Genomic DNA, 13,250 nt, shown 5'->3' with positions numbered 1-13,250 from the left:
GCTGAGAAAGGTCCGAACAAGAATGAACAGATAGCTCCTAAGTGATGATGAGTAACACTTTTGGATGGGACCTGAGGAGTTAGATCCCTCTTTATTTCACTGACAACTGCAAACATCTGTTTGCTTTCTCAAATCATTTTTTCTTAACTGCTGAGTTTTTCTGTATTAGTGCAACCCGTTTATGTAGGCCTACTTTTTTTTTAATTTGAGAACTGAATAATAAAGGAAGGAAGAGAAACTGAAGAGGGTTTCCTTGTCATTTCCATATCAGATAGCCTACCACAAATGAAACACAAGAGGGTAGGAGGTAACAAAGTGAAGCTGGTCTCCTCCAGACAAGCACATAGTGGATGATGATCTGTCTGTTTACAGTTGATTGGCTGTACACACTTTGAGGCCTCAGGGCACTTGAGATTGCCATGTAGGCTACAATTCCTTTTAAGGAATAGACCACATCATGTTGTAACCTTGAGGATGTTCAGCACACAGGGGCTTCAATTAAGGAGGCCACAACGGTCAGTGTGGGTCAATCATAACATGCCATTTATTTACAATAAATTCTAAAATAACACAGTCAATGAAGAACAAGAAGACAGACAGTCATATCACGGCTGGGGGACCAACCACCCACTGCCTAGGACACTGGGAGTAAACTAAATATCAAAAAGAAATATAAACCCAACACAATCAAATAAAGACACCACACTAATTAAATGTGCAACCACAAACCATATCACCATCTAAAGTGAACTCCCAGCATCTCAACCACACCGGTGAATGGAGGACCCCACCAGCCGCAACACTAGAAACAGAAGAGGACAGAATGTTAAAATCCTAAAACTAAGCAAACTCTAATTTAAAATAATAAAAGACAATAAAATCAATATGGCTAAAATATAAAATACTAAACTAAAATAAACGGCAGTCAGTGCTTTGCCTAAAAGCAAAAGAAAACACTGTTAATATAGTTTGTAGGACATAAAAGTATGAGGTTTAAATGATGATTTTTTACATACCTCTGTATTTTAAAACAGTTAAGGTTTAGTCCTACAAACAAATGATAGACCCACAATTAAAATCATTAAAACACAGATACCTCAGGGTGCATGAATGCACCCCTACATTACCCTAACAATTAAAATACTACCCTGATAAAACAATTCTAAAAACCCCAAAAGTCTATCTTACCAGAGCAGAGAGTCAACAGTCACAGCCACACAAAGGATTTGGAGAGAGTGACTCCTGGAGTCACACCTGCTATTAATCAGCTCTCCTCAGTTCCTGTCTCCTCTGATTGGTCTCTGCTCTCTGCTGCTCCTGGTGACCTACTGCTACAATGTGCATGTTTTGGCCCATTTACTTAACACGTGCTCAATATAAACCTGAAAACAGAAATCAAACTTGAAACTCCACTTTGGTCTGTCAGTGTTGGCAGTGATTTGCAGTTTCTGGTCAAGTATTCACATTTGCAGCTCATCTGACTGACTTCTCTTTATAACCTCATCAGAAGAAAAAAAAAAACATTAGCAGATGCTATAATCTGTCATGCTTTCTTTTTGTAAGATTATCAAAATCAACAATGAAAGAAACTACAGTTCAATCTAACAACCATGGTCTTTGTCAAAAAACAAACTAAAAACAAAAAAAAAGTGTTCAGTGGGGTTTCAGAGAGTTTTTCCTCAGTCGATGTGGGGGTCTAAGGGCAGCCGTGTGTTGTTATGATGCCATGTAAAGCCCTTTGAGACTGTAGCCTATATGGGCTACAAATAAAAATGCCTTGCCTTGTTTTTGTCTCAGTTGAATCTGCATGTGATCCTTTCCATTCCTGACACAACTAATGTGATGTCAGGGAGAAGGTGTTTCTGACTGGTGGAATTAGTGGTGTGACAGCCCTCCCCATGTTACAACCGCACCGGTCTCCCCTACTGAAGTGACACAGTTCTGTTTTGACCAATAATAGGCTACCGACGAGTCTTTGAGGAAATCTGCTGCTGATTTTAAACAAAGTCAGGAGAAAAGTTGTAATTATTAAATAACTTTATCTGTCAGCTGCTTTAATGTTTTAGCCAGGAAGTGAGAAAGATAATGCGGAAGATAATAAACCCTGTAGTTGTGTAAGTGAGTGCGCCGGCGCGCGCGCGCACGAGCGCGTGTGCAAACCGCGTTGAAGCGCGAGCGGCGCCTCCAGCAGCAGAGAGGGGTTCCCCTCCCTCACAGCACCGAGAGGAGAGGAGAGGAGGCTGACAGAGGCTTCACAGCGTCAAAAGGCTCGGACACCAACGAGGAAGTGGCACCAAGGAGCGACTCAACAGATGAACACGAAGTGCGTCTGAACTTTCAGAAAGTGAAATGACCGGATTGAGGAGCTGAACAAGTGGAAGAAGCGCTCCGCTCCGCGCTCTCTCTCTCTCTCTCTCTCTCTCTCTCTCTCTCTCTCTCTCTCTCACGCCGGGCGCTCCCAGGACGGGCTGTTCATTTCGGGTCTCCGATGCCTAAAGAGTGCAGGAGAAGGACCTCCAAGGACTTCGGGCTCCCCGGGATAAACGAGGGGTCCCGCTTAGAGCGACGATCCGCCGGGAAGTCAGCCCAGATTTGCGATGAGCTCCTCCACAAAGCGGCTCAGATCGCCCCGTCGTCCGCAGCAGCAGCAGCAGCAGCGCCGGCTGTGATGGATGCGCGCCGGGTCCCGCAGGTGACCATCACCCCGGAGGGAGGCGGCTGCTCCCGGGAGATGCGACAGGAGGACTGGGATGACGCGGGGGTCGGTCCCCTGCGCAGGAAACTGTCCAACTCCTCCATCTCCTCCACGGGCTCCTCTGCTGTGGAGTCCGAGGACGATTTACTCAGTGACAACGAGAGCAGAAGCAAAGGCATCATAACTTTGGAGCACCTGGTGGACACTGGAGAGGTGAGTGAACTGCAGAGTCAGACACACACATCTGTTTTGAAACGGTCTGTTGAAGTGCGTCCAAGGATTGAGTTCTCCATTATTCTCCAGTTCCACAATGTGATAAACAATTCAAACCACTCTGCCATACTGTGAGCCTACAGTAATGCTGTATGCACAGTAATGTCTGATTAAATTAGCTACAGTAATAATAATAATAATAAAAACATCTGCTTGTATGGAACATTTCAAATTGCCACTTGACCTCCCGTTTGTCTTTGCAAATCCACATCCTTTGTAATTACTCAGTTACAGTAAACAGCTGATGTTTTGAAAAGAAGAAACAGTGAAGCATAGCAGCACATTTAAACAGCAGTCAGCAAACTACTTCCTCACAGAGGACCTCTGGGATATGTCTGACTGCAGAGAAGAGACAATTATAGAGTGATAACAGTGTTTGTTCACTGTTTGCTCATTTGACTGTTTAGTTCCACGTCTTAAAAGTGAGCTCTGCAGCAAAGATTTCCTGTGGGAAATCAGTCATTTATATGAGAGTTACCTTAGTATCTGTTCTCCTCTTGTGTGTGTGCAGTTTTGAGATCTGTGAAATTTCAGCTGTCAGATGTACCGGTCAGAGTCACGCTATGTTTCCTTTGTTATTTGAGATCATGTACAAAGAAAGACTAAACATCCTTGAGAGCCTGACCGGAGAGGAAAATCTTCAGGAAATGTAATTTTCCCTCACTGGAATCATATCATCCCACTTCATGTTTAATGGCTTATAAAAACCAGCCACATCACTTTAATGACACCAGCAAGTGTATGAAATGAAACCAGCATGAAGACGCTGCTGAAAACCAGATAACCTTTGTTGTGTGGTGAGCTGGACCGTTACTGTCAGAGCTTCTGTTACACATCATGTTGTTCATTAGTGAAAAATTATCTCTGAGGCCACATGGTAGCTACTGTACATACAGGAGATAATAATTTAGCTGCTTTCACAATTTAATCTGTCAAAAACACAGCCTCTCTTATTCTCGGCAGCATCTTATGATAATTCTTTCACAGTTTTTTTGCACATTGACAGGAGTAAAAAGGTATGCATGTGTTAGACGTGTTAAATGTCAACAAGTAATTCAATTTCATGTTTTTCCACTGTTCTGACCTTTAACACCATGAGTCCCTCCTTCAGCACACAGACTGGTGTTGAGGGATCTTGTTGAGGCCTTTTCGTTCAATACACGCCAAGGGTGCTAATTTGTTTTCCTTTAACATTCTTGGCTACAGTTTGACTTGTCTCACGAGTCTCAGACATAGTGAACATGCTCGCACAAGCGTTAGCGTGGTGTCGTTTTAAACCTCACATGCATACATTCCAATATTTTTAGACTTTGATTTGAACTGAACAGTTTATATTTCTGCAACTGTGGATATTTTACACAATCACCGTCCCTCCACACGAGTTGTAGGGAAGTTGAGTGTGATCATAGTGAGTCACATCAGTGTTCCAGCCTCTCGTCAACACCATAATCTGCTTTTTGTCTGAACTGTCACCACGTTTAACACCGGTTCAGACTTTCATTAGGTGTGTGTGTGTGTGTGTGTATTTGTGCACATGTGGCTGTGTGTGTGTGTGTGTTTATGCTGCTGGCACTTCTCTTTGCCTTACAAGGTCTGTAGCTGTCACTTTCTTTTAAACAGACTGAATACATTGCCTGTTAAGCCTGAAAGAGACAGTGCTGCTAAATATAAACGTTGTCCAATAAAGTCTTAATATGAAAGCTGGCCACGATAACACCGCTCAATCTCGATGAACAACTCTTTTGGCCATTGAAATTTGTTTGTTGTTGTACCACCTTTGTAAACCATGACTTTTCTGCTTCTGCCCACACACACACGCCCACACACACACACACACACACAGACACGTAGTGCAGCACAGGCTGACACAACACGCCTTTGTAATAATGTTTTTTGTGGCCAGTCGCTAATTTCAGCCTTGACATTTGACATTTAGTAAAAAGCCACTTCAGGAAGTTGAAAAAAAAAAATCGAGCATCACTACTTAGACTTTGCTAATTCACACTCAAATGCACGTGCTGGATTAATTCAGAGTCGGTGCACTGCAAAGAGCGTGTTAATGGAAGTACAACGGTGGAGATACCAGACGGAGAACAGACAGGCAGGTTCATCATTGCTATGAGATCAAGTGGATATGTCTTGCAGTGGTTTATTTTTCCGCTAACAGCTTCACGTGAAAGGCCAACAATGACTGGCCTGAGTGAGTCACAGCGTCTCCGTTGTTCTGTTTAGTCCCTGGAAATACATTATTGGAAATAGTGTTTTGTGGGTTAACAGAGTTAACGATGATCACTCATGGTGTTGACTTAGTGTGTCATACAGAAAAGAGCCTGGTTTTTACGAAGCAAAGGGATGTCGGACTAATAAAACGTCAGACCAGTCCTTGCATCAGCTTTGTTTCAACTTTATTGTCCCTGCATGGTCTGTGTGTCTTTTTCTAAAGCAAGCGGTGGTGGAAATTAACTTAAGTACTGCACCTGTCTCTTTTGTTCCACTATTTATGTGCTAAATTTCTGAGAAAACCTCCTACATATGACAGTTAAACTAACTTTTGTAAATTTATGGCAAAAAAACAAACAAATTCTTATGAATTCCAAAAACATAATTACTGTTCAGGTTAAACCAGTCTTTCTTATCTTTTCCACATCAAATCCCCAAGAAGTAATATTATATATTTAAAAATTCAGCATATTTATGTTTTTTTCTTTTCTTCTTCATTCCTTGCCCATTAATAACTTCAGGTTTATCTTTGCATGTGTGATTCTATGAAGGCCTAGTCTCTATACACAGGGAGCCACTGGACAAAATGAGCAAAACTAGATCTGTTTCTACAGCAGGTAAAAGTACAGTACAGTACCTCAGGTGGTACCGTGGGTGTCGGTACAAACACACATACTTAATAATATGTCATGTCATTTTACTGAGATTTTTAAAAGCAGGACTTGCAACGGATATTTTGTGTTGCTGTGTTGGTCCTTTTACTGAAATAAAGCTGCTGAAAGCCGTGGGTATTAATCCAGTTTTTGAACCTTTCTTGCACCCCAGTGTACTGTAAGCAAATCTGTCATTAACTTGAGAGTGAAACCCATATTATTCTAAGTGTTATCAGTAGGCCTACAAACAAACTCTTGTGGTTTCTGTCATCAAGGCCGGCAGGGACAGAGTAGATAGAAAAACATTAAGTTTCCGAGTCCGACTTTGTGTGGAATATAAATATTATCCCCCAGGGCTGCAGGGTCCTTATGTTTACATCAAAACTCAGGGTTCAGTTTCCATTCCCTCTCAGCCTGTGGATAGAACTCCTCTTTATCTCAGTCTAAAATGCAACCAACCAGTAACCTGCACTGTAAATCACCATATTATCTGCGAGTTTTAATTAACAAGTCAGCAGAGTTAAGACTAACAGCCACAAAGCAAATGTTTGTTTGTGTAAGTCCCAACACCTTTCAAAATGTGATATTGTCTGTAAACATTGGCGCGAAGTGAAGCATATCACTTGACATTTAAGAGAGGCTTGGCCGCCTGCTGCCGAGTTCTGCTATTCGTGAGGACTGTGAACACTCAAGCATGAGAAGTTTCACTGACAGGAGAGACCCTGTTTCATTTCCTCAATCAAAACACAGAATAAATGACCTCTTCAAGGTCTAAAGATAGGAGGAGTGTTCCAGTTTTCTCTCTCCAGCCCCTATGAGACAGTTTCTATGTTGTTGTTTTTTCCCCTTTAATGATATTGTATAGAAATATAAATTTAGTTAGAGAGTTAAAGTGTCGGGATTTGGTCTGTTTTCTTGGAGGGAGTGAAACAGGCAGTCTCCCAGAGGTGTGAAGCACTACTGTGTCTCTGTGAAATCTGCAAGCTGTCCATGTGATTTTATTTTCTATGTGTGTGTTTGTGTGTGTACTGAAAATGAAGGTGAAACTGAGGGTGGCAGGAGACGAGCTCTTAAACAAACATGAAGAAATAAACATTTCAAACCAAAGCTGATAACAAATGAGTGGGAGTTGAGAGGGAGGTAATGTGGACTACTACTGGTGTTTTTTCTAAAATATGACAGTTTGACCAAAGATGACAAATGCTGCACGCTTCACATAGTGTCAGCCTCTAAATCCTCCCTAAATATTAATTATTAAGAGCTGTCCTATATAATTAGAAGTTGTATAGTCATGCGTCTGATATTGCAGATTCTATAGGACATGTGAAACAAAGTAGTGAGACCATCGCCACAACAAGGTGGAGAAACTCAATAGAGATGCTGAGTGCAGATATGAGTTTCCACAGAAATGGCATTTAACTGACCTAGATTGGAGGCTTTAACGCAGCGGAAAGCTAAAACCCTGGCATCAGATTTACTGCGTAGAATTGCTTACACGTTCAGATTTCTATACAGACATTATAAGGTGGACCAAGGTCAGAGACTTCACAGCACTTCCTCCTGTTATCGGGTCATTTCTGTGAGCAAGGACACACAGAAATACCTCAAAATCCGACGCAGATCTTCACGGTGATTCTCTTCTGTTCTGTTAAATTCACCTTTATGTGTTTTCTTGTGCGTCTTCTCCAGAGCAAGCCGTGGTGGAAGTTAAAGACGATCGTGCAGTGGCCCTTCAGGGCTACTCAGAGAAGGAAACTAAACTGGGTTCAGCTCGCTGGGCATAAAGGTATGACCTGTTCAGATTACATCTGTGTCTGCCCACTCCATCATATTCAGTTTGTGACACTCTGACAGGGGAATCTAATGTGTTTTTCACTCTCGGCATATAGTGTACAGGCGAATCATTGTGCTGTTATAGGCGCTTTGAGAAATAAGAAAAAAGCGGATGAACAGCAAATGGACAGATCTTCCCTCAGTAATTTGTCTCTATCTGATCTCAGGTAACTTCAAAGCAGCGGACGAGGGCACTATTCTGAAGAAATTCTCAGAAAACGAGATGCAGTGTTTTGAGAAGTTGAGGGATGACGCATTGCTCCCATTTGTTCCCGGTTACCATGGCGTCATGGAAAAAGATGGAGAATCTTTCCTCCATATGACTGACCTGCTGGCTAACTTTGACCTTCCTAATGTCATGGATTGTAAAATGGGAGTGAGGTAAGGAAGTAAGGCATTTACTGCAATGTATTTTTACGCCATTTATTTATGGTTCATATTTATTTGTTTTCTTTGTAGCTTTTTCTACTGCATTAAGTTTCAATTTAAAAAGATAATTTCCATTCATGTGTTTACTCTTGATGTTTATTTTGGGTGCTGATGTTTTGTTGAAATGGATTAATGAGACTAGAACAGGCTGGTGACGGTGCGTGCTGCCTTACGCGTTTTTGCTCTACAAGGGAACACCTGTTGTAACTGCAGGCTATATGCTTGGCTTCCTGCCATAGCGGGCGGGGTGCCGCACTGTGTCGTGTGCACAAACACAAATACACACGCACGTACACAAACACGAGCGCGCGCACACATGCATACACACATGATTGCACACATAAGTGTATCCATACACATATTCATGCATGCAGGGACATGCAGGTATGGACACCAAGCCCTCTGAGTGGGTTGTTTCCGGTTCAAACAAGTAAATGTTGGCGCACACTGAATCAAGCACAAACAGACACACACATGCCGACATGCACAAACGAACAAATTATTATTATTATTTTTTTTTACATGTACACATTGTTTGTGTGTGTCTGTATCTCTGAGGCTACATATACACACGCACACGTTTACACTGTCAGGGTGTCCCTGGAGACTCCCCTTTGTCAAAAACACTCTTAACCACAAAGTTGCTAAACCGCCAACTTGCACAAACACACACTCTCACATTTGCACACTGGAGTCTCCTCACAGCTTCCCTCTTCAGCACAGAGGAAGTGTAGCTCACAAACTGAAACTGAAATTCACATCTGTTTGCACATTATTGTGTTGTATTAAAACGGCGAGGGTGAATGTGCTGCTCTGTTTACCAGAAGCATTTGATACTCAGAGTAACTGCACAGTAAAGGAATTTAGGCCTTCGTCATCACTTCCGCATGGGAGAACATCATTACGAAGGTGCTGAGCAACAGAAAAAAAAATAGTGTTATAGCTAAAAGATTTTCTCAGCAAAAAATGATCCCAAAAAATACACAGAAAAAAAGAACAGTATGTATTTGTGAACAGTGTGTATGTATGCAATACAAACCCTAAAAGTAAATAAGCATTACCATGTATTTACATGCAGAGAACACTTTAAAAATGCCAGCAGTGTGTAAACACACAGTTCCTGCACCTGAAGGATTTATCCATCCTGCGGTTTCAGGACATACTTGGAGGAGGAGCTTGTTCGAGCGCGAGAGCGGCCCAAGCCGAGGGAGGACCTGTACAAGAAAATGGTGGAGGTGGACAGCGAAGGCCCCACTCCCCAGGAGCACACGCAGCAGGGCGTCACCAAGCCCCGCTACATGCAGTGGAGGGAGACCATGAGCTCCACCAACACCCTGGGCTTCAGGATAGAAGGGATCAAGGTATTACCAGCCAAAGCTGCCTTTATCCTTCAGCTTTCTGGCCTCTCCTACCTGCTTATGACTTTCTGCTCATTATAGATAATAGAAATGTATTTAGTCTTAAGTCTTTGCCTGGTTTTTCCACCTGTCTGTCACTGACCCCTGCCCAGGCTCTTCACCTGCTGTTTGCTTGCTCCTGCCTGCTGAGCTTTAATAAACATTAAAGGGATAGTTTGACATTTTGGCAAATTGGCCCATTGCCATAATCCTATACGCTATGAGATAATAACCGAATGTTACGAGACAGAGTTATTTTCGAGGCAAATGCAGAGACTGCTTGGCGAAAGACTGCCCCCGATGGGAACACGCATCAGCAGTTTTGCATGAATTTGCCTTGAAAACAACTCGTAATGTAAAAATAAAGTCTCGTAATGTTCCGTTATTATCTCATAGCGTGGTGAATGTGCAGGTCACACCTTGTCCACGAGAGCGTTTTGGAGTTGTCGGATTGTGTATTTGATGAGTTTGATGAAGGAAACCAAGAAATCCCATTAGCCTCCGTAGCATACTGAAGGAGTGCACCCACAAAGCAAGACTTAAACATACACAGCTCATCCTCACACCGCAGGGGCAAAAAGGGTGACTCTCCATTCAGGAATTTCCTCTTAGAGTTCAACATGAAGGTCGGCTCCAATCTCTATCTGTAAACCCCTTCCTCCGTCGTCCAGCCTTCATCTTATCATGAGCATCCTGCCAGTGTGGAGAGATGTCGATCCGTCCGCAATTCCTGCCTCTGCTAGATTATGTGTGTTTTTCGTGCCAAATCTTTACAGCATTTTTTTGCCTGTTTTCACCTGCCTGTTGTGGGATTGTGCCTTTGCCTGCTCCTTCTACCCCATTTATCTTCCCTGCCAGTTATCAACCGCTGCCCACGCCTTGACTTCACCTACTGTTTGCCCTTGCCTGCTTCTGCATGCTGAGTCTTAATTAAGGTGAACTGTTTTGAACTCTTACTGCCTGGTGTCTCTGAGTTTTCTGAGTTTACCTAAACCTGAGCCATGACACTAATTAGTTGTTTTCATAAGCAATTAGTTTTTATCTGGGCTCTTTTCTCTCTCTTTAGAAATGTGACGGTTCATGCAGAACTGACTTCAAGAAAACGAGATCGAAGCAGGATGTCATCCAGGTGTTCAGTGACTTTGTTGAAGGCAACTTTAGTATTATCGTAAGTGAAGACAGTGAATACGCTGAAGATCTGCTCCACTGTGCACACAGAAATCTTGCCACAGGCATTACCTCAAAGACTCCAACACAGACAAACATACAGGCTGAGTAAGCCCTCACATCTGTTTTCAGTGTTTGGACAAATATGAATTTTTTTTTTTTTTTAAAGGTTGTGGTTCATCCAGTGATAAATGAAATAAGCCTCAAAGTGTTTGACCTGTGAGAGCAAACTATAGTAATTCCATTCACACGGCACAAAGCAAATATTCACACTGTAATGCTGTTTGAGTTCTCTGCTCCGGAGGGGGCATCCCAAATATACTTTGTGTCTACACCAATGTTAATATTTTATAATACGCCCTTAACTGTTATTTTCTTCAAACACAGACATCTTACCTGAGCAGGCTGACAGAGATCCGGCAGGCCCTACAGACGTCAGAGTTCTTCAAGCGACACGAGGTGATGAGTGATCTAAAGATGAATGACAAAGAAAAAACAAACATACCTCACCTAAAGTGAAGTGTTGCATCAGGAAGCTTAATTTAAACTCTGCATAAAGGACAGGGCAAAAATTATAATCACTCTATTTGTGCTGATCAGAAGTCTCTCTCTTTCATGAGATCTGACAGCTGTGAAGATCGTTGTGGTCACAGTGGTGCCTTATATTTTATACATAACACACCACATGGCCCTGCAAGATAACCTCAAGTACAAAGTCCTTTTGACTACTAACCAACTACAGTAGTTCAGCAGTTTATTCTTTCAGCTGAAATATGTAGACCTCTCTTTTCAGGCATTCTCAGTTATATTGTTTAGTCCTCAGTGTTATAGCCAATAATTATTTACTAAAATCAAATCATAATTGCTACTTTACAATCTACAAAATGCACCTAATCCACCCTAAACTCCGGGGAACTTCAGGATTAGCAGAGTGGGGTATCCGGCACAACTTCACCAAATTACAAGGTGCATGAACATGGAGAACCGAGGAAACTTGAAAAGAACGAAAAGCTCCAGCAACAATTGTTGCTAAAAAAAAAACAAAACAAAAAAACGTCATTAGACCGACGCGTTTCGGCTTATAGCCTCCAGCAGGGTCATCAAGCTACTTCAGAATTACCCTCATTTAGCATTCACCACTCAATATTTATGTTTTCCCCTTGTCAGCTCTTTATGGATTGATACATGATATGGAACAGCTAATACTAAATCCTTCTCGTTTTGTAGGTCATTGGGAGCTCTCTCCTCTTTATCCATGACCACACGGGCAATGCACAGGTTTGGATTATTGACTTTGGCAAGACCACGGCATTACCAGAGGGCCAGATGTTAAATCACAGCATTCCCTGGCAGGAGGGCAACCGGGAGGACGGTTACCTGTGGGGGCTGGAAAACCTCATCCACACACTGGAGTCTGTAAGCAACAATGGGACCAGTGAACAAACATGTTGCTCACTTGCTGCACAAAATAGCCAGGCTCTAGAAGCAGATGGTCAGTGACCTTTGACTTGATGTGTGTTTGAAACTCTGGACTGTTTTAATGGACACCCACAGAGTGACCCCAAAGGGGCGGGGGGCTCATACTGTATACGTATGTTGATTCGCTTCGGGAGCTCAGTGAGCAATGGTAAAAAGAACACATTACTGTTTCAAGCAACACGTGACCATATTTGGCACTGAACTGTTTGGCACTTACACTGACAAAGGAAGACAGGATGGACACTGAACAGAGGAGAGCAGAGAATTTGTCACTAGTCCATGTAAAAGAACTGACACTAATTCAACTTCCTGCAAAGTGAACAGAAGTGAAAGTGTAGGCTTTCTGCATTTCAGTTTCAGGCGGGGATATTGTTGCATGCCAATCCCAATGAGATCAGGGAGAGTCAAGTCACAAACTCAGTCTCACTTCATACTGTACCATTGACTGTAACCATCAGCCTTGATGTTACAAACCTGAGTGTAATGTTCAGTAAAGCACAGTTCCTTTTCAGTATGAAACTCCGACTGGGTCACAGACCTTATAGTCACATGACTACAACATTAAAACACATTCTCAGTATAGTACTGCATAAGTATCCAACTGTATTATCAGTGTCACTGTTTTGATAAACCATCATGTAGTGTGTAACAATTTATATCACATTCATTGATTTTATTGCTGTAATCAAACTTGTAAATATTTTCATTACTGGTGCGGTTGCACAACAACTGAGCACATTTTCATGGGTGTTGGTCTTGTCACTGCTCAGAATATGACGCGTGAGAAGTGCTGTAAAAATGAATTGAATGAAAATCTGCATGGAATTAAAAGGGAATACATTTTTTTTTAATCTTACTAAAACACTAATTCAGCATACCTTGTATGTTAGTCAGGACTGTGTTCATGCCGGTCACTGGGACAAAACAGAAGTGTCAGTGATCAGAGTCAGAAATGAGATAAATATATGTTGATTTATTTGGGGCACAGTTAGGTTAGATGAACGTGTGAAAGACAGTGTGTTGCATAGAATGTCTTTGCACTATTGGTTGAGGCATCACAACACCCTCAGCTACAGAAAAAGTACAGAAAAAAGAATTTCAGTG

General features: G+C 42.2%; 1 protein-coding gene across 1 annotated transcript; it reads left to right on the top strand.

Annotated features, from left to right (window-relative positions):
* Window positions 1-2,245: 2,245 nt before the first annotated feature.
* Window positions 2,246-12,989, top strand: itpka (inositol-trisphosphate 3-kinase A). The gene is made up of 7 exons (XM_085768506.1): window positions 2,246-2,908; window positions 7,531-7,627; window positions 7,842-8,055; window positions 9,260-9,464; window positions 10,567-10,668; window positions 11,055-11,126; window positions 11,895-12,989. Exons 1-7 carry the CDS (start codon window positions 2,489-2,491, stop codon window positions 12,165-12,167), a joined length of 1,383 nt encoding a protein of 460 aa, XP_085624632.1. The 5' UTR covers window positions 2,246-2,488; the 3' UTR covers window positions 12,168-12,989.
* The last annotated feature ends 261 nt before the right edge of the window (window positions 12,990-13,250 follow it).

This window comes from Trachurus japonicus, chromosome 22, assembly GCF_045865225.1.
Source record: "Trachurus japonicus isolate A0001 chromosome 22, Traja_1.0".
Lineage (NCBI taxonomy): Eukaryota > Metazoa > Chordata > Actinopteri > Carangiformes > Carangidae > Trachurus > Trachurus japonicus.
Note: the sequence above shows the minus strand (reverse complement) of the source record. Positions and strands in the feature narration are given on the sequence as shown.

Coding starts and splice junctions, on each gene's coding strand:
- itpka (XM_085768506.1), top strand. CDS start 2,489: ATGCCTAAAGAGTGCAGGAGAAGGACCTCCAAGGACTTCGGGCTCCCC. Junction 7,628..7,841: donor TCAGCTCGCTGGGCATAAAG/GTATGACCTGTT, acceptor ATCTGATCTCAG/GTAACTTCAAAGCAGCGGAC. Junction 8,056..9,259: donor GATTGTAAAATGGGAGTGAG/GTAAGGAAGTAA, acceptor CTGCGGTTTCAG/GACATACTTGGAGGAGGAGC.